The following is a 23,974-nucleotide window of genomic DNA, read 5'->3' on the forward strand; positions in this document are numbered from 1 at the left end:
GTGGTTAAAAAATCAGCATGGATTTTTTGTTGTTGTTTTCTGTGGTGTTGCTCGGTGAAATGTTGTCAATTAAAGCTGCTTCGTCCTGAATGGGATGGAAGGTTAATTAGAATGACAGATAGAGTGAGAGTGAGAGAGAAAGATAAAGAGAGAGAGAGAGACTAACTGACTTGACAAACGGCGATAACCGCGGTAGACTGATACACGATAAGCTGTGAAAGGAGAAAAACATCAAAATTAACCTCATTAGTACAACAACAACCAGAACCAGCATTCCATGTTTAGCCTGTATGTGCTGGTGAGAAGTTTACACACATTCATCATCTAGGCAGGAACAATTTATAAATAAACAGGCTGCTTTTAAAAATACATTTCAACTGTTCTTCCTTCAGAGTGACATGATAATGCAACAAAGAACTTTGATTTTTAAAAACTTTTGTTTGGCTGCAAAAGTTTTAATTTCTCTGGAATATTTTCCAATCCACATAGGGTCATGATGATCAGTTAAGTTAAGGTAAAATGCCTTCATCTTGAGCAAGGTACTGGGGTAGTTCTAGTTATTTAAGCTGTTTTCTTACGTCTGAGAGCTTTGAAACTGCTTGATTTCCTGACACGAGTCTGACTTTTCTCCGATTCCATAACTTTTAACCAGGTTCTAACCATCTAACTAGAGATGCAAAGATATGAGAACTTGGGTCAATATGAATAGCCTATATTGATATTGAAAAGGCAAATGCAACAAAAATGGAAATAAATATTGGTTGTTAATATCTGACCAGTTTTACTTAAAAAATGACTAATGTCAGCCAATACCAATGCTAGTGCCGATATATCACGCATCACTCCAGCAAAATGTTGATTGAAAGGAAAGTTGAAAAATTTGGAGAAGTTCTTCCATCTTTATTCTTTGATTCTTTGGTGTCGAATGCATCAGTAGACAAGACAGAGTGAAACAGACCCTTAGCATGATGCTGTCACCACCAAGCCTGATGACTGGTAGAGCGTTAGGTCTGAAAGTGTCATCTAGACTCAAACAAACATTCTTGTCTGTTTTCTTGTCTTGCTTTATTCTTGCTTTACCTAATTGTGAAGCTTTTCTCAAGAAGGAATTTGGCTTGTCCATTTGGGCAATGGAAAATTTCAGTCAACTTTGGTGCAAGATCTTCTTTCTTAGTTGTCACCTTTTAAGTCCATGTCAAAGTAAAAATAGATTCAGCAGAAACATAATTGTGGGTTTATGTTTATATTTGATCTTGCATGAATAAACTGACTCGGTGTGGGGAAAATCTAAATTCCAACTTATGCACCCTAGTCTTCTTAAAAATGATTGTAGTTAAATGAATACAATCTTCAAGATCCATGTATGTAAACTTCTCACTAGCATTGTACATGTCTCCCACCTACCTGGAGTCTGGAAGTTGATCCTCCGCAGCTCCACAGGATCTGTGGGATGGTGGGAGGACATGGCTTTGCTGCAGGGAAAACTGCCCTTCCTTCCCTCAGCCTCGGCTCTTTTCCTAGAATAACAGATGAAATTTGGCTCAGTATCACGTGTCTGAAACACCTGGTATGAAATTAAGTTGAAGTCTATACACTTATGCCAAACTTAATTATTTCTTCCAATGTCTCAATATATTGGACATGATTGTTGGTAGCCTTAGATCTCCATTTTCAAATTATAGTTCCCGCAGAACCAACTCAGGTTCATCTGCCTGGTTGACAACATTCAGAAGAGCATCACAACTTTTTGATTAGACTAGCAGCATTGTCAGTATCAGTAGAAGAGACAAACTTTTTCAGATAACATACAAATGACTTTCAGGCACTTTGAATAGCATCACTGGCTAACCATTAGCCGCTAATGATACTAAAGTTATGAATTTACAACATCTAAACTAAATGGGAATTTCATGACATCTTACATGACTTTGGACTGCAATTGAAAGTCTTAAGTTAAAATCTATCTATCCATTATATAACATGCTTATTTTCGTGGGGCTTTTAGGGGTGCTAGTGCGAAGTCGGATATGCCCTGGACAGGTCGCCAGTCCGTCATAGAGCAACACAGAGATAGACAGGTCAAACAACCATGCATACACACACACCGAAGGAGAATTTAGAGAGACCATTTAACCTAACAGTCATGTTTTTGGACTCTGGGAGGAAGCCAGCTTCATCCTGGCACATGGGGAACATGGAAACCCTATGTAGAAAGACTGGGACTCAAACCCAGGACCTTCTTGCACCTAACCAGAAAGTCCAACTCTGTTTTTAATGTAATAGTGAAAACACGAAAGGGAAGCACTCTCAGTATGTTTTGCTTTTTAGCATAAAGACCACATTAGACTTGGACAAGCATACAAACTGTAATGTATAAGTTTGTCAAAGCTAGACATCAATTTTCTACACTGATTAAACTTCATTAAGCAGATTGTTTGTGGAAACCAACAAAAATAGATTTGTTATTTTTACCAGAAGATTTCTAAAACCTCTTCTTGTCATTTTATGAACCCAGTATTGTGTATTACCACATCTTGTGAGCTGATGTATAATATTTACACTCCCATAATATTGGCTGCTATATTTATCCAATGCAGTGTATAAAGCTTTTCTTCTTGAATTATATAATCACTTGAGGTAAAGAAGCAGTTATCAAAGCCACATTAGCATAAGTTGACACTAGTTCAGTCTAATATCTACAGAAGTCCTTGAAGAGGTTTTTTAGGAAGAGTGGCCCTGTAAGCCAGAGGAAATGTAAATAAGGAGTGCTTGTTTACCTGTCAGGTTTGCTGGATCCAAAAGGGGGGGAGGGTGTGCAGATAAAAGGACAGACAAGAAGGAATATCATTAGTGTCCGATCAAAGTGCATCAGAGACAAAGGGAATCCTGAGCTCAACACTTTCTTTTTCACATTTACACTAATCAGTTTCTTGGTATGGCATTAGATATGCAAAATACCACCTCCTGTGGACACAAAGAGCAACGGTAGATTTAAAAAAGAAAACTTCATTGCTATGCACTGGATAGCATCATGGCTAGCCATACTGACACAGTTATATCTAATGACAAATTAGAAAACATGGCTTGAAGTGCAACTTAACTCCAGATGAGACATTAACAGTCAGAAATCTCTAGGAGTAACCCTCCAGGGCTTATGAACATCAGATTATTGTCATCAAGGTTAATAATTTTGCTATGCCACATCTGTCACAGCAATTATTTATGTGCATTAAAAAAAACCTCTTGCCAGCAGAGCTGATGATTATCATTAAGGATGCTAACGGCTTGCAATATTATCTTACTCTGTCTGTTTCTTATGTAAGCAAATGCTGCCATCCGTATATAGGCAATAATACAGAGTACAAGGACAAAAATGATTCAAACTGAATGGAAATCTATGAGATAATGGCTTTTAATTCCTCTTTTTTCAGATGAATACAATGAATCATATCTCAATCTGTCTTCTACTGCCAAAAGGTTACTCTTACCTCTTAAATAGAAGAATGGCGATGACAATACAGACGATGAAGATGACAGCCAGCACAGGGCCCACCACCCACAGCAGACCCTCCTCCTCATCAACAATCGGCTGGGGATCCACGTCCGATGCGGTCACCGGATCAGAATAGGGGCTGGTTGAGAACATTGTCTGCAGGAAGTCATAAGTTCAGCCATTTTAGCATATTTTTTGCATCAACAACATTGTTTCCTGAGCACACGAGACCGCACTTACATTTTCTGAGAGGTCAAGGAGAGCAAGGACAAAGAAGACATACTCCTGCCCACCCTGCAGAGGACGGTTGCGGAAGTCACCGTAGTTTCGGTTGTCGCCTAAAGTGAACTCGAGTGGGAGGGTCTTAAAGTGAGCCGTGACATAGGCTCTGGGCTCTGACTGGCTAGCCTGTCTGCGGATGCGAAGGGCCCGGCTGACACTTGTCCTGTTTATCTCTCTGAGGAGCTGAAAGGGAGAGCAGCAGGAGAATCTGGTCAGAAACTTATTTAGATGAGCAAGAAAGGAAAGTGTTGGAGAATAAACAAGATGTGCAAAGTACTCAATCACACTAAGGTAAATGGTAGAGTTGTGGGAGAACTGTGGCCAACAGCTGGTTGTAATTGTCCTTTCAGCACCTTGCCCAAGTATTCCACTGTCACAACTGCAAACTTCAATGTAATTATTGGGACAACACAAATTGGCCCTTAATTATAAAGTAGAAGGAAAATTATGCTGGGTCTTAAATATTTTACAAAAAAAAATATTGGAAAATGTTGGGTGCATTTCTATTCAGCACCCCGAGGCAAAACTGAGTAGAATCACTCTATGTGGGTCTTTGAGGTATGAATCAAAGCTTCTCCATAGTAACCATGAGCCTTTAGGCTGCTTATCTGATTAGTACAGTCTTTGCCCAGCCCATCAGTCTAGGTGGATGGCCATGTCTTTGTAGGTGTGCAACTGTTGTCAATTATCGCTCATAAGATTGTGAAAACCTCTCTACAAGGTCTTCAGGGCATAGTTTGTTCACTCATGCTCGCTAACTAACCCTGATTTCTTGTCTGGATTGTTGTATTTACACTAAGATTAAATAAGACACAAATAAACCATACTCACTAAGCAGATGATTTTAAAGGCATCTGACTATGTTTCATCTTATTTTGGGGTATCAGTGTAAAGGAGGCAAATCATAATTTTCAGATTTTTATTTTGCGAGAGACCTTTAAAAACATGTCCTATTCATTTCACTTCATAAGTTTGCACCCCTCTGTGAGGGATATCACATGACATCCCAAGCTCACACACTGATGTTTGGGATTAATACATGAAAAAAGTGGAAGATTTCATGGAGTTTGAATACTTTGGAAAGGCACTGAAATTGCTAAAAGCATTTTAGGATATTTTTATCCTAAACAACACCCTCTTTAAAGAAAGGAATCTCTGATAATTTACTCAACATAAAAAACCCATCAGTGCAGGAGCAATAGGCAGCAGAAAGCATTGTTTCCAAGGCAAATTTGTCTTCATCAGCTGAGGTGCTGTCACATTTATCTGCTGATAAATTGAGCAGAGCACTATAAAAAGGCTATTGAACTAATCTTACACACATGAATGTGCTTTCAGAACAGCATAATGAGGTGATAAGGTCTTTAGAAGTAGCCGGAACAGAAATTAAATGGGAAATGGTATGCAAAATCATTGTTTGGAATAAGTGAGGTACAGATAGCTTTGCCGTCTACTTTCCCTGAACTGCGTAAGCGTTCACTTCACTTTAAGGCCCCTCATTGTTCAGATGTCCTTTTTCCTCCTACAATTATCACTCCTGTCACTAAACATCGTTGTCCTGCATAGATATGCATTATGATCAACATTAAGCACTGCTTACCTCATCCAGATTCATCTGATCAGGATCGTCCCAGGGATTTAGAAACTTTCCTCCCCTCTGCTTCTTCAGTGGCACCACCACCACATAATAACCCCTGATGCAGAACAGACACTGGATTCAAGACTAGGAACTTGGACAAAGTATTTACAGAGCTTCCACATTTTGCTACAGCCATATTTGAAATCGCATTAGTGTAATCTCTTTGCTCAAAATTCTATACCCCATCAATTACCCCATCATGACAATGTGCAAAAAGGTTTTAGAGATGTTTGCAAATTTATAAAAAATAGAAAACTAACTAATTAAATTACATTGGAAACACAATTCAAATTCCAGTGCCTACCCCACTACCTAACTTAAAACAATACTTGGTGACCCATGATGTCAGATAAAAGACTGACAGGCCCTGATCAGGGATTAGCCTGTCAGGAACAAAAAAATAGCTTTTTTTAAACCAGCAAAAGCATAAATGCTCAGAGTTTCACTCTTCCCTTTTGGAAGTTGTTGTTAAAAAGACAGAGACAATCAACAGTGAATTCAGATAAGGTACAAATATACAGTAAGAGTAGCTATTAACAAGAATTCAAGACATCAGGACGTCAGCAGAAAGCAGAAAGTTGAGTATGTTACAATAAAGTTGCTAAGTTTTATCCACTCTGTCATAAAACATGCTAGATTTAAAATTGCTGACAGACTTTTAGAGATCTCACTGTTAATATTAAGTGATCACAGGAAAAACACAAAGAGACCACTGTTTTGAAAATAGAAAAATCATGAATGAATGAATTGGGCACAAAATCTTTGACTGGTGCCTCTATATCTATAAATAAACCTGTAAGATTGACAAAGATATCACTTGATTGTAAGATCATCTATAATCTTTACAAATGGTTTCTAAGGCAGCAGTCGGTACAGATTAAATAATAAAAAAAGGGTGTGAATAAAATCCATACTTTTCTAGACATAAACAACATGACAATTGCAAAGAGGACAAATGTAAACAGCAGAGTGAATCATCCGGGGTTTTGAAATGCAAAAAATGCTATCATTTGCTATCTATTTTTGGTTTTATGGTTACAAAACACAGACGAAAGCATCAGCCCTGGGCTCTCATTTGTGGGTGTTTTCAGACATGCTTTGCTGCCAAATGTTTGAAATCTGTTGTTATAGGCCAATAAATAAAATAAGAAGAAACCCTGACATGTGCTAAAAAATATCTTTCTGGGAATGTAGAAGAATGAACCTGAAACTACATGACAGGAAACAACTTACTATTTAACCACCACATGTATTGCATTCCCATCATTACCTGACTTTTGCTGTCGTCTGCACAGTTGGCAGCTGCACGGTCACCATTCCATCCGCATTTGTCTTTCCCACAATAAGGGGTTTGCTTTTCAGGATGTCTGGGGCGGTTGTGGCAGTGACGCGGTGCTGCAGCCCGCCAGCGCTGTTGGCGCGGTTTGTGAGCAGGAACGAGTACTGGGTGTCCGGATCCAAGCCAGTTATGAGCTTCTGAGTCTGCTTGCCATCTACTTCTACAGACTGGCCTTTTCCATACAGGATCTAGGAACATAATTCACAACATGCACAAAGTTTTCAGACTTCAAAACAGTTGTTTTCAACTGCAAAAACATCTACACGACACTGCAGATCAAAGGTATGGCACTTTTATTGGGTAATAACTTCAAAATAAAGCTAGCTAAACTGTGACAAATAACTTGTATTAGTAAGATTGATGAGTTGTGATGTGTAATGTTTTGCTATTAATTAATTCCTGTGTTTTTTTTACATTATTTGTTTAGGCATCACACAGATTTACATAGTCCTATAACCAGCCCAAACATTTTATATCTGTTGATACATTTGTGATACTAATGTGATAATTGATGTATTTAATGCTAAATTAATTTTTCATCCAATAAATGGGTAAAAAAGTTTGCATAGTGTACCTCGAGGTTCTGCATCGGGCCCTCTGCTTTTTCAGGTTATATATGAATTAGCAAGCTAGAGAAAAAATTTTGCTTTAATAGTTAAAATTTCTCAATGCAGTTACCTGCTTACAATGTCATTCTCCAGTCCTTCATTACCGGATCCTCCCATTGATATATGTCCAGTTCACCTTGCTCCCGTTTGGTAAGTTTTCAGCTTTATATTAAAACCAATTCTGTGCTCATGTCTGCATTTTATTTTTACTTTTCAGTGATTCTTTCTTTTAAAACCACAATAATATAATTTTACTAACAATCCACCCAGGAGCTGCAGATGAAAATTAGTCTGTTAAATCTGGTTTTAGATGATGGGTACTGCCTCTTTTGAACATTTCAGTATATAAGAGAACTATGCCAAAGTAAAAATGACTTTTGGAGTTTGAGTTGACACTCAGTTTGGCTCCTTTCCGCTCTATAGTCTATTTACTTTCTGATCTGCTGGTTAGTATTTTGAGGTTGTAGGTGTTAATACTATTTGTTTTAGGGTTTTGGATCAGCCTCAGCTGTTTTCACTGTGATAATTAGTTTCTCCTTTTTCTTATCCTAGTAACCATTGCCTGGTATTTGTTCCTTGTTGGTCCTTGTTAACCTTGTTAGTTAGTATATACCATACAGTGAAAATGTATTTACAGTAAACGGCTGGGCAGGGTTCTTGTCCCGGATCTCCCAAGAAAGCAGAACTGAGTTCTTCATGGCTGCCTTCACTCTGAAGTTGGTGGCAAAAACTGTAGCACAGGACAGACGAGAACAGAAGAGCAAAAAGATTTCAAGAGCGTTAGGTATTTTCTTCTGTGAAATTAAACATATGTAGTCTTACCTGTGTTTCACTCTTTAGAAGCAGAGTCAAAATAGCTATTTGATCTGATCAACAAACAACATGACTGGACAGAGACTCTGCCCCAGACCCAAGACTCTTACCTTGCTTTAAGAATAGGCTGTTGGGTCTAAGGCTACAGTGACAAGACAATGAAAAAGGACACTTAAGATGCAGTAACTATTTACTGAGTGTTTGTGGCCATGTGTATGTGCAGATTTGCATGATATGAGCTCCAGAGGGCTGTTTGAACCTGGTTCGGGCAGCCAGAATAAGGATGATGGGTTGCAAGAATGTGAGCGTAGTCCTACCTTGGTCAAGCCGCTGCGTCCTGAACTGGATCCGGGGGCTGTACGGCCCAGAACCGACAGCTGTGAACGCACACACCCTGACATCATACACAGTATCGGCACTAAGACCCTCCAGCAACACACTTGACCCAGGAGTGGGCACCACCACCTCCGTAGCATTCCCCCGACTATTTATATCCTTATACAGCACAGAGTACTTTGTAATTTTTCCATTTTGCTCTATCAGAGGGACTGATTTCCATGTCAGTTTGAGATAGGTAGCAGAGGCCTCCTCCAGAATTATATTTTCTGGGTATCCAGTTGGAACATCTTCTGGAGTGGTCACCTCCTTGACAGTTTCCTCTCCATAGCCCATTTTGTTTCGAGCAGAGAGTCTGAACACATAGTTAGCTCCCTTGTGGATATCTAGAGCAGTGTAATGGGTTTCTTTAGTGGGGAACTCCACCACCGTAAAGGGAAGAACATCCAAACGGCCGAAGGTGAGTCGATATCCCAGCAAAGGGGTTGGCGGGTTGGGAGGGGGATACCACTGCAGAAGAGCAGTACCTAATTTAGTTGCACTAACCAGCAGTCTAGGTTTCTCAGGAACTGTATAAAAGGGAGACAGTAAAAGAAGAAGAAAGAGAATGATTAAAAGATAATTAGAGGGTTATTATAACGCACATTACTCAAAATCAGAAGCAAAACGGGTGACTAATATAATGTGTGACTAAGTGACCTACTTCTTAATGGCAAGGTAAGACATTATGATGTATGACCAATTCAGTAATTTAGCAGCCTCTAATGTTAATTAATGAAGCTAAGCATGATTACTCATAACTGAGCGTTTTTATCAGCGAGTCTGTTTGTGAAGGCACACTTACAAGGCAAGGCAGTGCATGCAGTAACAGCTTTGCTGCGAGCACCGTCACCCTTTGCGGTGTAAGCTCCCACTGACACAGAGTAGGCTGTGTCTGCTTTCAGGTCTCCAAGCACAATCTCCTAAAAAAAACAACCTGTCAGCTACAAGAGACAAAACGACTGTGGCATTGCTGGGTCTTAAAATCCAAATGGATAGAACAAGACAGAAACGATTTGTAGACAAGGCATTCAATTCAATTGCAATGCTTAAGGCTTTTTTCCATTTTGATGGAAAAGCTTCTCCTTGGAGATTATTTTAGAAAAATGAAAAACAAATTTTATAAATCGTGGAAACTTAGTACAAAATTTAATTTAACTGAACAGACAATTTTTTACCACATTTAATAGAATATATTTCTAACTTATTCGAATCAAAACAAACCAGATAAATTCGATTCTCATTTGGGAAGTTATAAGTACTGGTATTTCTCTTCAAGCAAAATAAAAAAATTAGAACAAAAGCACAGTGGAGAGTGGAGTGAAAGCTCTCGGCCCAGTCTGGATTTTGAAGTTAAAATCCATCATTTGTAATGTTTTGTTTTTCGTGTTCAATGAAATGCCTGGCAAAAGGTTTACTTACATATTCTGCTGAGTTCCCATATTCCCACTAAGCGATGAAGCCATAAAGCAGGAAAAAACAAAAAATACACACTTTAGAATATTCGTACAGGATCAACAACATATCTCTAAATTTAAAGAAGTACATCAATTAACATTTTCAGAGACTGTTGTTGAAGGCTGTTTTCTTAGAAAAAAAGCAATATGGTAATTGCTTTCTAAACAGAATACATTACATATTGTAATGGCCTAAAGTGGTATTTATATTGATCCTGCATGAAAAGACACTTATATCTTATTTATTTGAGGTTAATTGCAACCTACAATTAATAATGAAGTGACTTTTCTTCTTTGTTTTTCATAAATTGCTCCTGGCACAGATTACTATATAAGTAATTAGTTGTTTGTGTTCGCGTTACCTGTGAGTCATCTATGAGGATGTCTTTGATGAGGGATTGACCTTGTGGTTCGCCATAGTTTGTCCGCACATAGTGGACTTGGTAGCCACGGACCTGTCCATGTTGCAGCTCAGGTGCCGGAGCTCGCCACTTCACCCTAATGGCCGAGGCATTCACTGTCTCTGCTTCAACCCCTCGTGGAGGACCACTTGGAACTACAAATGCATTTTGGAATAGAGGTCAAGGGTCACAGGTGATGGGCACTTAATAGTAAAAGCTGTCAATTTAGTCCTGTAGAAAATAGGTGGGCAGAAAAAAAATATCCAAAAGCTGGGAAAAAACATTACAACCCTTCAAAAAGTCTTTAAGTGCTGTGATGTCTGGTAAAAAGCCGATAGATAAAAATGAGAGAGCTCGAGGAAAATCATGGTTGGAAAAAAGCGGTGAAGTATAAGAGGCAAATGTAGAGAGAGGTAAGAATGGCAGAGAGCGAAGTATTTGTTGCCGGGGGCAGGTAAAAAGTGGCAGTCATTCAACGAGAAAATACTGTTATCAAGAAATCCATCTCTCGTGCTGCCAAGAACTGCACTTTTACCCGAAAAGAAAAAGACAGGGAGAAAAAAGAACCTCCTGTCACCTCTTGTTATCTGACTGACTCCAGTAAAACCACTCTAAAAATGGTGGATATAGAAAAAGAAAAGATTTTATGAACCAAAAGGGACTAAAACAATATGGAGTGAGTGCTCAAAAAAATTTGCAGATTCTTGATAGCACAAAATACAGTTAAGTAATCCATGTTGAATTATTTTAATTGGTAAAGAGGATGAGGAGGATTTTGTTTGTAAGACATGGTCAGTCAGAAAAGCAAAGACAAGACGTTGCATTGTTTTGTTTGTACGGATCATCATTATCATTATAGAAGAATGAAATCTAGACAGTTTCCTGTTACCAAAAACAAGATTTTAAAGGATAGGAATAGATGCAGGAGGATAAAAATGTCAGCTGAAGAAAAGGGGCTTCTGGAGAGAAGGAATATTAGGACGAGATTTCTGAGTTTTGAGTTAATTTTTGAGGTTATTAGAGGGAAATCAAAGCAAGGATTATTAAAATGGGTGGATTTGAAAGTGGTTCTAAGATGCCACATTCATTTAAAACTTAAGCTCACAGAAAGACATAATGCCTCTACCAACCAGTGGTTGTTAGTTGGGGGTAACGCTCATTCAATATTAATCAGCGGCCGTTGTTAGTTGGGCAGACAAGCCTAAGACTGGTATGGGAATATATTTGTATTTATTTCAGGAACATACCATCTTCCTCGGTGCGGATAAGCAGCTGTAAACTTTCCGGTCCTTCTCCAGCCTCCGTGAGCGCTCGAACAGTTAAGCCATACTCGGTCCATTTCTCAAGATTTTCCAGGAGATACGGAGAACTTCCCAGAGGAATCCCGTCAACTCTTTTGGACGTTTTGTTGCCCTCCATTGTGGAATACTGGATGGAGTATCCCGTTATGATGCCGTTCTGAAACTCCAGGGGTGGTGGAGCCCAACTTACCAGGATGCTGGTAGAACTGGGACTGGTGCATGTGATGTCCTGGGGAGGTGCTGAAGGAACTGGTAGGCCAATATTGAGGAAGGTTGTTGTTGTTGGGTAAATGTCATTGGGTGGTGTGTGCGAGTTGTTTTGTGTCGGATGAAGAGGTCAAGAGGTGTTTGCCATGAAAGAATGATGATGAAATTGAGCGGATGAGAAACAGGAGAACAAAAAAGACAAAGAAACATAAAATGAAAACAAAACACTGGATAACGAAAGCTCCTGTGTGTGAAAAATGACTTTGTGTGACTAGAAAGCAAAAAATAGCTGAACAAAGATATCGAATGAGGGGTGTCACATCTGTATAAATGTTTGGTTAATGAAAACAAGTGAATGACTTCAAAGAAATGTAACACAAAGACACTGACTAGAGATATTACACATAAAGATACCAGCTATAACTTACTTGTCCTTTGCCTAATGAAGATTCTTTGATCCACGCTGGACTTCTCATGTCTATCTGCGAATTTCTGGCCTCTTACCTTGTAGTTGATTGAATCTGACAGAACTCAGATTGATACCAAACAAATAAAGACTTCAACTCTAATTCATTCATTCATCAACTTAAACCCTTGATTAAACTAGCCACACAATTAAACGAATTACAAATTCTTTTAATTGTGTTTAATGTTTTGGTTCTCAAAAGATTGAAGAAGTGGTGTTGTTCTTAAGGCTGTGGCTGATGTGCATATTTTTCTGATGTTAGGTTTTAGATGCCAATATTTATTTGCATATTTGTTGAAGCATCAACCATGAAGTCGGTTAAAGTCTGGATTGCTAGCGGCCCCATTTTGACAATGCAACAAGTGAACTAATAAAAAAGTGTGTTGCAGAGAAATTTATTGATTTCACCAGGTACAAAAGTATTCACACTTTTTGAACTTTTCACATTTTGTCACATTACAACCCCAACACTTGATGTTCTGTTCATGTTTAAAAAACTGAAAATGTAAAAAAGAGTTTGTTCAAACGCTGTTTTGGAGACCAAGCTGAAGAACAAAATAAGATACTAAAGATAACAGGGACACCAGCCAGTAAGCCAGTAAGTATCAATTTGAATACATTTTTGAAAACATCTATAGACAAGGATCTCTTGACAAGGCATGTGCTTTTTATTGCTTTTAAACTGTTGCCCTCAAGTAGATGGTATTGCTATTGCTTTTTTAAACAAAACAATACAGAGCTGTTCTTTACAGCAAAAACAAAACACAAAAAATCCCCCCAAAGTATCCTAGTTTTAACATGAAAATCTTTGAAAAATCCAAGCAGCATTAATACTTTTGTAAAGATCTATAGCTTAAGATTTTTTGAGCACCTTTTTGGCTCAGTAGCCTTGCATTGTCAAAACAGAAGGTTGTTTTCCCTCTTCTCTCAAATCCAATCTCAAAAACACAACCACACACTTTCACACCATGTAGTGTGCACAGATAAACCTACGTGTCTGCGGAGTGTCAATGGACACTTCGTTGGTGTACGCTCCAATCCCATTTTTGCTCTTGGCGGCCAGCTGGAACGTGTAGGTGGAGAAGGGCTTTAAGTTCTTCAGCAGGTAGGAGGTGGCTGGCTCAAAGCTCACTTTCCTCTGAAGAGGCGCACAGATAAGAGGAAGCTCTTAACATTCAGGTCAGGTCATCTTCTCTCTGCTCTCCATTCCATCCACTCAAACATCCACTTTTAATATTTATGTTATCATCCATCCAGCCACCAAGTAAACAGTCCATGCTACCAGTCCATCCGTTTTTCCTGTGCCTACCTCCTCAGTGTCGTCCACCCTTCGATAAACCAGTTCATATCCAGTGATTTGGCTGTCTGGGCCACCCTGGGTTGAGGGGGCCACCCAGGACAACAGGATACTGGTCTCAGACTTGGCTTCACCCTTGAAGTCCAACGGTTGGGATGGAACTAAAAAGAAATGAAATAAGAAAGGAAAATATGACTACTTATGTGTCGTGTTTTCCCAGAATTATAGGGCGATGAGCTTTTCATAGTGAATCGTTTCATTGTTTCTCTAAGTTTACCTCCAGTCTTGGCTATAATTTGGAGATCCTGTGACAAAGGTCCATCTCCTACAGAGGTAAACGCCAGCACTCGGATGTAATAAGTCTTGTTAGGAGTCAGATCTTGGATGGTGATGAAATTGGTGCCTCGGACCATCTGCTTCTCCCACTGTACGCATCAATGCAACACATGCGTGCTCATTTTTAATGCTGCTAATAAAGTGTCCGATTTTAAAGTTATTGACTCAAATAACACAGAACCACACACCTGGTTGACTGGGAGTGTGTTGTCTGAGGTGTAGTACACCCTGTAACCGACCACTTGACCGTTGGGTTCCTCTGGCTCGTCCCAATGAATCATTGCTGTTGTAGCACTCAGCATCCGACCTATGACCTGCAGGGGGAAAAAAAGCCTTCAGCTGAGGAATTCAGCACTCTAAAACTTGAATTTAGACTCATTTGATTCAGTGTTGTGGTGCTTAGATGAAAAGGCAAACAAAATCTTCAAATGTTTTTCCTGTTTTATTGTTTTCATATTTTAGATCCCAGAAAATGAGCCTAATGATTAGTCTAAAAAGGGGCCAAGACTAAAGGAGAAAGAGTTACTGTAATCCTAAGAATGTCAGGCCATCAATTTAAAACCTTAAGCTGAAGAAAACTTGGGTAATTCAGCACAACAATGATCCAAAGCGCACCAGCAAGTACAGTACATGTCTGTGTAGCTCAGATAAAAGCAAAATGAACATCTTTTCTGATATAAACCTTAGCTTGCTGTTATGAAACATATCATCGTCACAAAAAAGCCAAAGGAGAAAAAATCTGTAAGAGGGCAAATACTTCTCTGCAGCTCTGCACATGAAGCTGCCAATCGGTGCCTATCTGCAGTAGGTAAGATATTAACTACTATTAATTTTAATTTTATTAAAATATTAACTACTATTAATTTTTTTTTTCATTTTTTGCGGCTCTAGTGCCTCATATTTTTTCGACAGTAGGCAGACGGGAAGGAGAGGGAGGAGAGGGGGGAAGACATGTGGCAAAGGTCGTCGGGACCGGGAGTCGAACCCGCGTCGAGGACTAAGGCCTCCAAACGTGGGGCGTGCTAACCCCTGCGCCACCACAGCACGCCCCGATATTAACTACTTTTAAACTTTTAATAGAACCTTACTTCAGAAATCCTGAACTATCCCTTTAAGATGCCCTCCTACCTGTCGAGGAGGTGATGAGGGAGCCTGCTCTGCTGTACGAGCCTCCACCACCTCGCTGGACGGACCCTGGCCAATGGTGTTGACGGCTGCGACCCGGAAATCATAGTGAGAGTACGGGCTGAGGCCGCCAACGCTGTAACGCGTTGTGGCAATACCATCTATCTCTTTGTAAGGGTCGTCTGAACCCTTGGCACGATGCTGGAGCAAGCAGGAGACATCAAAAGAAAGAGGAGGAGTCACATGCACAATCTGTTCCTGTTTAATAGCATAAATATTTATGTAGAAATTACTAAACCCCAATCCTTTGATTCCTAATTCAGTCCAAATCTCAGTCTACATATCTAGATGTGAGACATAACATGCTAAGTGTGGTTGTCATGCTTTTTATAAACAGAGTATTGAGTCAGAGCTATTTTTTATTCCTACATTAAATTTCGCTGCTGCTTCTGGGAGGAGAGCAGCCACATGACAGCGGATCCCATTTGAGAAAATTGAGAATTTAAAAGTCTATCACCAGCCAGAGGCTCTTTTGTTTTATAGCCCTGCTTAATGATCTGTTAATAACAGTTTATGTTCATAAAAAAAAAAAAACTATTGCTTTAGACATCTGAAGTACTGTAACTCGGGAATGTGTGCAAACAGTGCTGTGGATGTGCGTCATCGTAAATTATTGGAACCCCTATTAAAGGTAATAATTCCCTTTATACTGCAGTAGAAAAAATTAACATGATACAGTTCTAAAAAAATAAATAAAACTTTCAATATTAGTTCAATGGTTAGAGTGAGAAAAATAATCCTTCCTTAAGAAATAATTATTAGTTTTTTGTTTATTACATTGACAGCTACCTCCAACAATTCCTCTAAGACAAATAAAACTGAGACAACCTTTTAATTTTTACTTGTATAAGTGAATTACTATTTTTAAGATTTTGCAAGACTGTTTCCCTGTCCCATGTTACAAAGAGTCCTTGCCACTCTTCAAAATTGAAAAGACACTAAAACAAACCTTTCCTGGACCAAACTATAAACAAAAAACAAGTGTGACGGGGCTTTCTGGACACCAGGCTTTGGAACAGGCTTCCTAATCAAACCGATTCAGCCCAGAAATATGAATAATAGAAAAAACCTCATAAGACATTTCTCTTTCTGCAGGTTTGCTGCTCCATTTAAGTATGACACCTTGGCTTTATTTATTTATTGGTTGTATATATTTTTTTAACTTTAACTAGCTCTGTGCATTGTGTTAGATCTCTTTTCATCACATCAAAATGCATACATTGCCAATCCTGACTTAATTAACAGATGTCAAAACCTCTATTGTTTTAAGGGAATGACCTATGGTCATATTATGCAGTCATATTATGTATGAACTGTACAAAATAATGAGGCTGTGTAAAACTAAAAGAAAATATTTCCAAATATCTATTTTAGAGGGTTTTTTTTTGTAAATCTTCATCGCATGTAAAGAGTTGTGCAGTTTGTGAGTGCAGAACTCCTGAGGCACACTTGCTTGAATGAGTGTTTGCTCCACACCTGTATGACATAGTAGGAGACTGGTTCGGGGTTTCCCGAATCCCAGGTGAGAGTAATGCTAGTTGCAGTTCTCTCTGTCACCACAGGAGCACCAGGAGCCTTTGGCAGAGCTGCAGGGAGGCAAAGACAATAAAATCTCACCCATCAACCATTTAAAACTTGAGAAAATGTCAAATCTACAAAACAATCAAGTGACGAGGAACATGAAGCATCATTATGATAACATTACCACAATCTTTGCCAATTGATTTAAAATTACAAAAGGCAAATGCGAACAAAATTATTCTGATCACCAACATCAAGAGATCAAGTTCATCCAAACTTCAGCTATTCTGTGAAGGTCTGTGAGGGTTTTTAAAGAATATTAGTGAACGTGTCAATGGTGACTTTTCAGCATTGACTGATTAAAAATGTACTAGTTCCACTGGCAAATTTTTTCAATCACAAGGCATTTTTCCCAATTAATAAGAGAAAAAGCTGCCAGATATTTGACAATTCTTTTAATCAATATTCAAGAATAATTGACTTAAAACTAGTTCATATCTTTTTATAAAGTTACTTTAAGTTAGTTTGGTCTTATTTCAAGTTCACTAAGTTGTTTGTACAGTAAAATGTGCAGTAAAAACAACTTATGGTTCAAACACAACACTTTACAAGTTAAGTCATAGAATCACTGTCATCATTATTTATTTTCTCCTTTATATTCCATCCATAGAACTCACCTTTCACAATAATCTGCGCCATAGCCTCGATCACACCGAGCGTGGACATGGCAACGCAGGTGTAGTTGTTGGACTGGCGCACGTCAGTCAGCTCCAGGACGTTGCGTCCAATGGGCATGTCATCCTCAGGCGTCAAGTCTTCAGCTCCCAGCATCCACTTCACGTATGGCATGGGCGAGCCCACCGCCACACAGGTGATGTTGACGTTTCCCCCTGGCATGATTTCGCTGTCAGCCGGGGGAATGGAGAAGCGAGGGGGGACGCGACGCACTAAAATAAAAGATGACGAGGGCAGGAAGGCAAGAGGAGGGACGTGATTAGATTTCAAAAACTTTGCAGAAAGAACAACAATCAGGGATTAAATGAATATTTCACAGGATTTAGAATAAACTGCAAGCATAAAGAAAGGACATCGTTGGTGGGGTTCATGTGATATGAAAATGTTTTATTAATGCCAATGAAAGTGCACACTGTTCAATGTTTTATGAACTGCATCAAAAAATAGACAAAAATGTCACAGCAAACACATGCACACAGGGGAAAGGAAAAGTTTTTTTTTCTTTTTTTTTTTAACTAGCTGGTTTGAACCCCCAGTGCCTGCAAAACACTAATGGATGTTTTGTTGAAGGAAAAAAAAAAGTTGGGAGAACCTCAAAAGAGCCTCACAGTCATTACTGTACCAACCTTCTCGCAGCTCTGCAGAGGGAGGCAGTGGAGGAGGCAGAAAAGAAAGGAAAACAGGAAATATCAGACAAGACGGCAAGAGAAAACAAGTTAAGTATAGAAGACAAGAGAAAGTGCAAGAGAACAAGGAAGAAAAGAAATGAGGAGAGAAGAAAGAGAACATAAGCAGAGTCATATATTAGATGGTTGATGTTGGTGAAAAGCCTTCCAGTTTAAGGCACTGCCAGCTGTCTCCACAGACCGCCTGTCAAACACTCTATGAGCACCACTGCAAGATTTTACCGGCTTTGCAAGCACTGTTAGACACACATCACTGACTCTGCACTGTTTCTCTACTCTTTGTTATATACATAGTTGATACATGTGTGCACCCCCCTTGAATATATATGTGTGTTTTTTTTTGTTTACCCAGGAGCAATGCTAGATTTGCCAATGTGTGCTACACTGTGTAAATGCCCTCTCTGTTTTTTTTCTCTCTTTTAACCAGGGTGGGCAGACAAAAGAGCAGAAAGCCCCAGGAATAAAATTGTCTCCAAGATTCAAACATTTGGCGGGTGCACGTGTGAGCGTGTCGAGGGAGCAGGAAGGCTGACAGCGCCTGAGGAAGTGAGACGCCTGTCAGATTTGGGGAGGAAACACGAGTTCTAACCGGACAATGATTTGGATTTACTTCTGAGGTCTAAAGGCTAAGAAGCCAGGGCAGAGCAAATTAATAGTTTGAAACAAAACTGATCTCAGCTGGTACTTTAAATGTAGCCCTGTTTATGAATAAAATATTTAGTGAATTCAAAATCTGTAGGTAACAGTAGTATCAGATCACATTAAGTATTTATACCGGGTGATTTTTTTTTTTGTTATGTTACAGCCGCCATATTTCTTGTGTTTTACTGAGATTTTATTTGAAAGACCAAAACAAAGTAGTAAAAATCAGAAGAGAAAGGCATGTATTTGCATTCAGCTCCTTTACTTTAATACATTGTAGGATCACCTTTCCCTCTGACTGTAGAAAGTAAGATATATCTCCATGTCATTTTCACATCTCGAGACTGCTACCCTCCAGCTCAGTTAAATTGGATGAAGAGTTTCAGTGAACTTCAATTTTGAGACCTTATCACAGATTCTCAGATAAACTTAGGTCTGAATTTTGACTGGGTCACATGAATATGCTTTGATTTAAACCATACTATTGTTGCTCTGGCCATATGTTCAAGGTTGTTGTCCTGGTGAATGGTAAACCTCTGCCCTAGTCTCAACACTGAAACTTTCTTCCAGGGTTACAGAATATTTAGCTAAATTTATATTCCTATCAGCTTTGACCAGCTTCTCAAGAAAATGATATAGATACATTTGATGTGTTAGGTTTATGTGTTGTGTTAGTTTCCTTTCACACAGATCTAAATTTTGGTTTCATCTTGAGCACTGAGATTAAATTATTCACAGGTGGACTACTAATTGGGTAACTTTTGAAGACAATTGGCTGCAGAGGATTTTCTTTAGCTTAGGTAGCTGAACTCATGCATGCTACAACACACTTTTTAGATTTTTTCATCTTTATTGTACTTTCCCCCCAAAATTATACACTACTTTGTGTTGGTCTAACTCATTAAAGCACAATAAAATACTTAAAATCTTGTGGTTGTTTTCCATTGATGTTACGAGCACAATACCAATACAATGTTCTACAATACAATGTTCTTCAAACATGTCAACCTTCTTTCTAAAAATATGTTTTTTAAATATTTGGTGGTAAACAGACGTGGGAGACGGCTTCGACTTACCTCTGACATACAGGTTTGCTGGAGTGGAGTAGCGTGTCCCAAAGCTGTTGGTGGCAACACACTCATACTTCCCCTGGTCCAATTCCTCACTCATCTCTATCTGTAGGGCACCTGGATGGATGGAGCACCAGAGAGAGAGGGTAGAACACAGAGAAAATAAAAATAGCAATTACACAGCAGCGGAAGACATGTAGGTATCTAAGAAAACTAAACATTAAAATGGCGTTTAGGTTTTCAAATAAAAAAATGACACTGGAGGCAGTTTCCACAAAATGAGCTGAACTCTTTTCAAGAACTGTAAAGGGAGCCATAACTGTGATTCACACGTTTTTATCATTTTCAGCAAGAATCTGCCCCAAAATAAGCATCACCTTGCTGATGTAGAAATGAGAACAAAAAGCCAAAATAAGGGGACACAAACCCTATAAAAATGGAGAATGTTGTCTCCATGCAAGACAGAAACACATAAACAACGTTGTCAAAATATGTCCAAAAATTGTCACCAATAAAATATATATATATATAAAAAAAAAATCAGCTGAAAACTGTGATTATATTGTGGAGCAAATCAGTTTACAAGGATAACATCTGCAAAAGTATTGCCGTAGAAATCAGATATCCCAAAACGGATCCACCAGAGGGATCAGGAGTGTGATTGATGTCAGTTTAAAAACACACCCAGTTAATAAGGAGGTAAAGACATTAATCGAGCTCCATCAAGGCCAACAGATTAAAAAAAACGACATACGCAAAGCCTTGGGAAGGGACCGATGCTTTCTCGCTCCCTGAAAATAGAAAAACCGTCAAAAAAAGTCAACCAGAGGTTCTTTTAAAGATGGTGTGGAAAGGCAAAAAAAAGCGCCCAGAAAAAACTTTATCAAAAAAGTGGTCGTTTGGGGCTTTTTATTTTCATAATGGAGGAGAAGAAAGGAGGTGATGGTAAAAAGCCATGAAGATGTGTGTGTGTGCGTGTGTGTGTGTGCGCGCTGGTGTGTGAATACACTAATGTGAGTCTGAGTCTTCGCCATCTGGACTCTTCAGGCAGAGTGAATAACAGCTGGGAGGGAAAACAAAACGGGGACGTTTGATTGGGCAAATATAGACAAGGTAGAAGGACACACCGGTTCAAGACTGGGTCAAGACTCTTGTAAAAAACGGAGAAAATAATCGAGTCATCAAAAAGAGGAAACAAACTTAAAAAGATGAAACGATCCTTTTTCACCTCAAACTGCAATACAGAAGTAAATCAAGCCTTTAAACACGCCATGCTCTATCTGAAACATTTACATGCTGAAGATTTCATGAAGTTAACCCCTTCCCATTCCGGAGAATGCCATTCCAGATACATGGCTAAAATATTTGGCCTCTGTGTACTAAAAATGGACTGAGACATGATTTAAATTTACCCTGTTTTCTTTGTTCTTTTGACTAATGTATAAGTCTACATCAATATTTGAACTACTGATTTCTACCTAGTTCATCTAGTTGCTCAGTACACTCCAGCTCAGTTAAATTGGATAAAGAGTTTCATCCAATTTAACTGAATGAAACTCATCCAGTTGAAACTACTGGATGAAACAGCAGCAACAACTCTTTTTTTTACTGTATATGTTGAGCAAGATAAAAATATGTTTAGAAACAAATGATAAAGCTAGGGACGTTTGATGTGATGTGTTTGTAGAGCAAATAAAGAAGTGTCCTTTACCTAGTTAACTCTGTGTTGTAGAAGCATAAAAGGGAAACCCTGCAGACTAGATGGGACAAAATATCTGCTATTGTCAAGTAAAAGATAGTATTTTAAAACAGATGTGCCCAAAGCATCATGAACACCATTGAAGAGTAGTTTACATGACAAAGATTTGATTACCCTTAATTCAGTACAACACTGAAAATGATATGAATGATTGCAGAGACAACAAAATCTGATTGTGATTCCTGTCTGATTTCAGTTTTTGTTTCGTTTTTTGGCAGATACCTCTAAATAATGATAATAATACCAAAACAACCTTAGCAAACCTCCAGACATGCTTGTCAGTTCACAGCTAAGGGGCCAGAGCAAGAAAAACATGGCACTGCATGATCCTGAAGTTTGGAGTTGAACCCCATCGAGGAAGTGAAGGCCTTATTAATGAGAAAACATGCTGTGCCCTAATGCTACTATGAACTAAAATTACTACAAACTAAATACAAACACAACTGTTTTGTTAACTAAAGGCCTTAAGCTGCTGGACATTAAAAAACCTGTATGTATTGAATGCAGCATATCACTAAATACTTAAAGTTGTTTTGTTTGTCACTACCTTTAGTTGTATCCTGTTTTGACCAAACAACGAAGTCCTCTGTTTCAGAAGAATAACCAAACTTTCCAACAGTACTCATACACAGCAAGTTGCGCAGAAAATGGTGTGTGGGTGACAGTCGGAATGGTAAGGGGTTTTAAACTGATGGATATAAAGAAGAAACATGATGGAAGTGATGAATGTTTCTGTTAAAGAGCGAACACTGAGGGTGAGATGGGAAAATATGAGACGAGGATGGCAGATGAGAAGAGAGTCGGTGACAGTTACAGCATTAATGATGTTATTTATTGCTCAACTCCAATTACTCCTCTTGTACCTCCTGCAGATCTGATGCAGTTTGGCGAGTTTTGTCAATAGAACAGAGTATATAAACCCCCCATTCATGAACCCACCAAGGGCTGCTATTCAGATCTGCAAGACAAGTTGGAAGCAGGGGTTGCAAAGGAATTAGGCCACTCTGTCATGTTGGTCCACGCAGCAGTCTTACCTCGTATGGGCGTGCCACCTGAGTGGGCAATGAATGCACGAGATTAGAGAAGGAGAAGAAGAAGAAAATGTTAGTACCACAAAAAGGGAGACAGGGACAAGGTAGGAGGGGGACTTTGGGAGTATGGGGGTAACTTGTTAAGGGAGAAAAATTAAATTAGAGAGGAAGACTTAAAATACTGATCCTTAGACAGTAAGAGAAAGTGGAGGCATAAAAGAATAAGACAGAATAAGTAAAGACAGAATAAGCCTGAGAAGAGAAAAGCAGGTTTTAGATAGAGTAAGAGACAGTGACAGAGCTACAAGGGGATTGGTTATTGATTGGCTTCATTGATTTGCAGCAGGGTACATGTGGCTCTAGAAGTACTTTCTGGCCTTGAGTTTTACACTGTTCTTGTAAAAAAATGGGAATCAAAATAAGATTTAAACCTAAGAGCCAAAAAATATGTAAATATCTGTATGCAATTAACAGAAATACACACAAAAATAATCCACTCTCCAATACTTGAATAGTATCTCAACATTTTTAGTTTCTTATTTTTATGCTCCAATTGATCATTAAACTGATTTTGATTTTAATTCATTCACAGTCTACACTTAATTATTTTTCATGATTTACTCCTCAGTCTATCCCAAATTAGAGTATAGAAATATATTATGGAGTACATATTTGCTTCCTTGATTTTTCCATAAAAGTCATTAAATAGACTTTAATATTCTTCAAATAAAAAGGTTGAGTAGGAAGCTTTAACTTTTTTATTGACTGGATTGTTTTACCAGTCTTACCTCCATGATTGAACGAAGACAAAGGAGATTTGTATTGTAATCTAGTTTTATTACTATAATCGAGACACGCAAACTTTTATATAACAGAAACTTCAGCTAAAGCAGATCCAAAACAGGGTGACATTTTGTTTCTGATGGATAGTCTTCACTTAGATAAAGCAAGTGAAGAGCCACATGGTAAAAAGATGACATTTTAAAACCACAAGTAAATTCTGTCATAAAGTTTGTGTGCTTTTAAACTCTGACTGCCAAAGGCAAAGTTTAGTCTGGTTATATAAATTGATGTAATAGTAGCATTATTTGAGAAGTTTTACCAGTTTTAAGTTGTACATTTATCCTAATTTGTCCTTCATTTGAGTTTTACCATAGCAAGATAGTAATACCATGGTCTTTTTGCTCAGGCTTATCAAGAGATACTAATCTTAGATTGGCCTATGTTGATCTATTAACCTTTTTCCTTTTCTGTTTTATAGCTTGTAACACTATGCTATTTTGTTAGTGCAACTGCTAACCTGGAAACCTACTAAATTAAGCATAATGTCC

At 38.6% G+C, this 23,974-nt stretch overlaps 1 protein-coding gene across 23 annotated transcripts in view; it reads right to left on the reverse strand.

Annotated features, from left to right (window-relative positions):
- The window catches only part of LOC102218974 (receptor-type tyrosine-protein phosphatase delta-like), a 197,367-nt gene that overhangs the window by 24,104 nt on the left and 149,289 nt on the right, over positions 1–23,974 (reverse strand). For 5 of the 23 annotated variants that reach the window (XM_023334105.1, XM_023334110.1, XM_023334102.1 and 2 more), the window contains 23 exons: positions 22,647–22,664; positions 19,860–19,970; positions 18,082–18,093; positions 17,398–17,667; positions 16,676–16,785; positions 15,143–15,340; positions 14,203–14,328; positions 13,956–14,103; positions 13,691–13,839; positions 13,375–13,519; positions 11,655–11,957; positions 10,369–10,562; positions 9,972–9,998; positions 9,355–9,472; positions 8,492–9,079; positions 7,997–8,091; positions 6,685–6,941; positions 5,376–5,469; positions 3,734–3,958; positions 3,489–3,649; positions 2,778–2,789; positions 1,405–1,517; positions 171–212 (listed from right to left, as the gene is read on the reverse strand). In XM_023334105.1, the coding sequence (XP_023189873.1) occupies positions 171–212; positions 1,405–1,517; positions 2,778–2,789; positions 3,489–3,649; positions 3,734–3,958; positions 5,376–5,469; positions 6,685–6,941; positions 7,997–8,091; positions 8,492–9,079; positions 9,355–9,472; positions 9,972–9,998; positions 10,369–10,562; positions 11,655–11,957; positions 13,375–13,519; positions 13,691–13,839; positions 13,956–14,103; positions 14,203–14,328; positions 15,143–15,340; positions 16,676–16,785; positions 17,398–17,667; positions 18,082–18,093; positions 19,860–19,970; positions 22,647–22,664 (3,516 nt within the window). Of the gene's footprint in view, positions 1–170; positions 213–1,404; positions 1,518–2,777; positions 2,790–3,488; positions 3,650–3,733; positions 3,959–5,375; positions 5,470–6,684; positions 6,942–7,996; positions 8,092–8,491; positions 9,080–9,354; positions 9,473–9,971; positions 9,999–10,368; positions 10,563–11,654; positions 11,958–13,374; positions 13,520–13,690; positions 13,840–13,955; positions 14,104–14,202; positions 14,329–15,142; positions 15,341–16,675; positions 16,786–17,397; positions 17,668–18,081; positions 18,094–19,859; positions 19,971–20,607; positions 22,574–22,646; positions 22,665–23,974 lie in introns of those variants that run through there. The other 18 variants (XM_023334126.1, XM_023334109.1, XM_023334106.1 and 15 more) reach the window with 13 other exon arrangements.

This window comes from Xiphophorus maculatus, chromosome 5 (assembly GCF_002775205.1).
Source record: "Xiphophorus maculatus strain JP 163 A chromosome 5, X_maculatus-5.0-male, whole genome shotgun sequence".
NCBI classification, from domain to species: domain Eukaryota; kingdom Metazoa; phylum Chordata; class Actinopteri; order Cyprinodontiformes; family Poeciliidae; genus Xiphophorus; species Xiphophorus maculatus.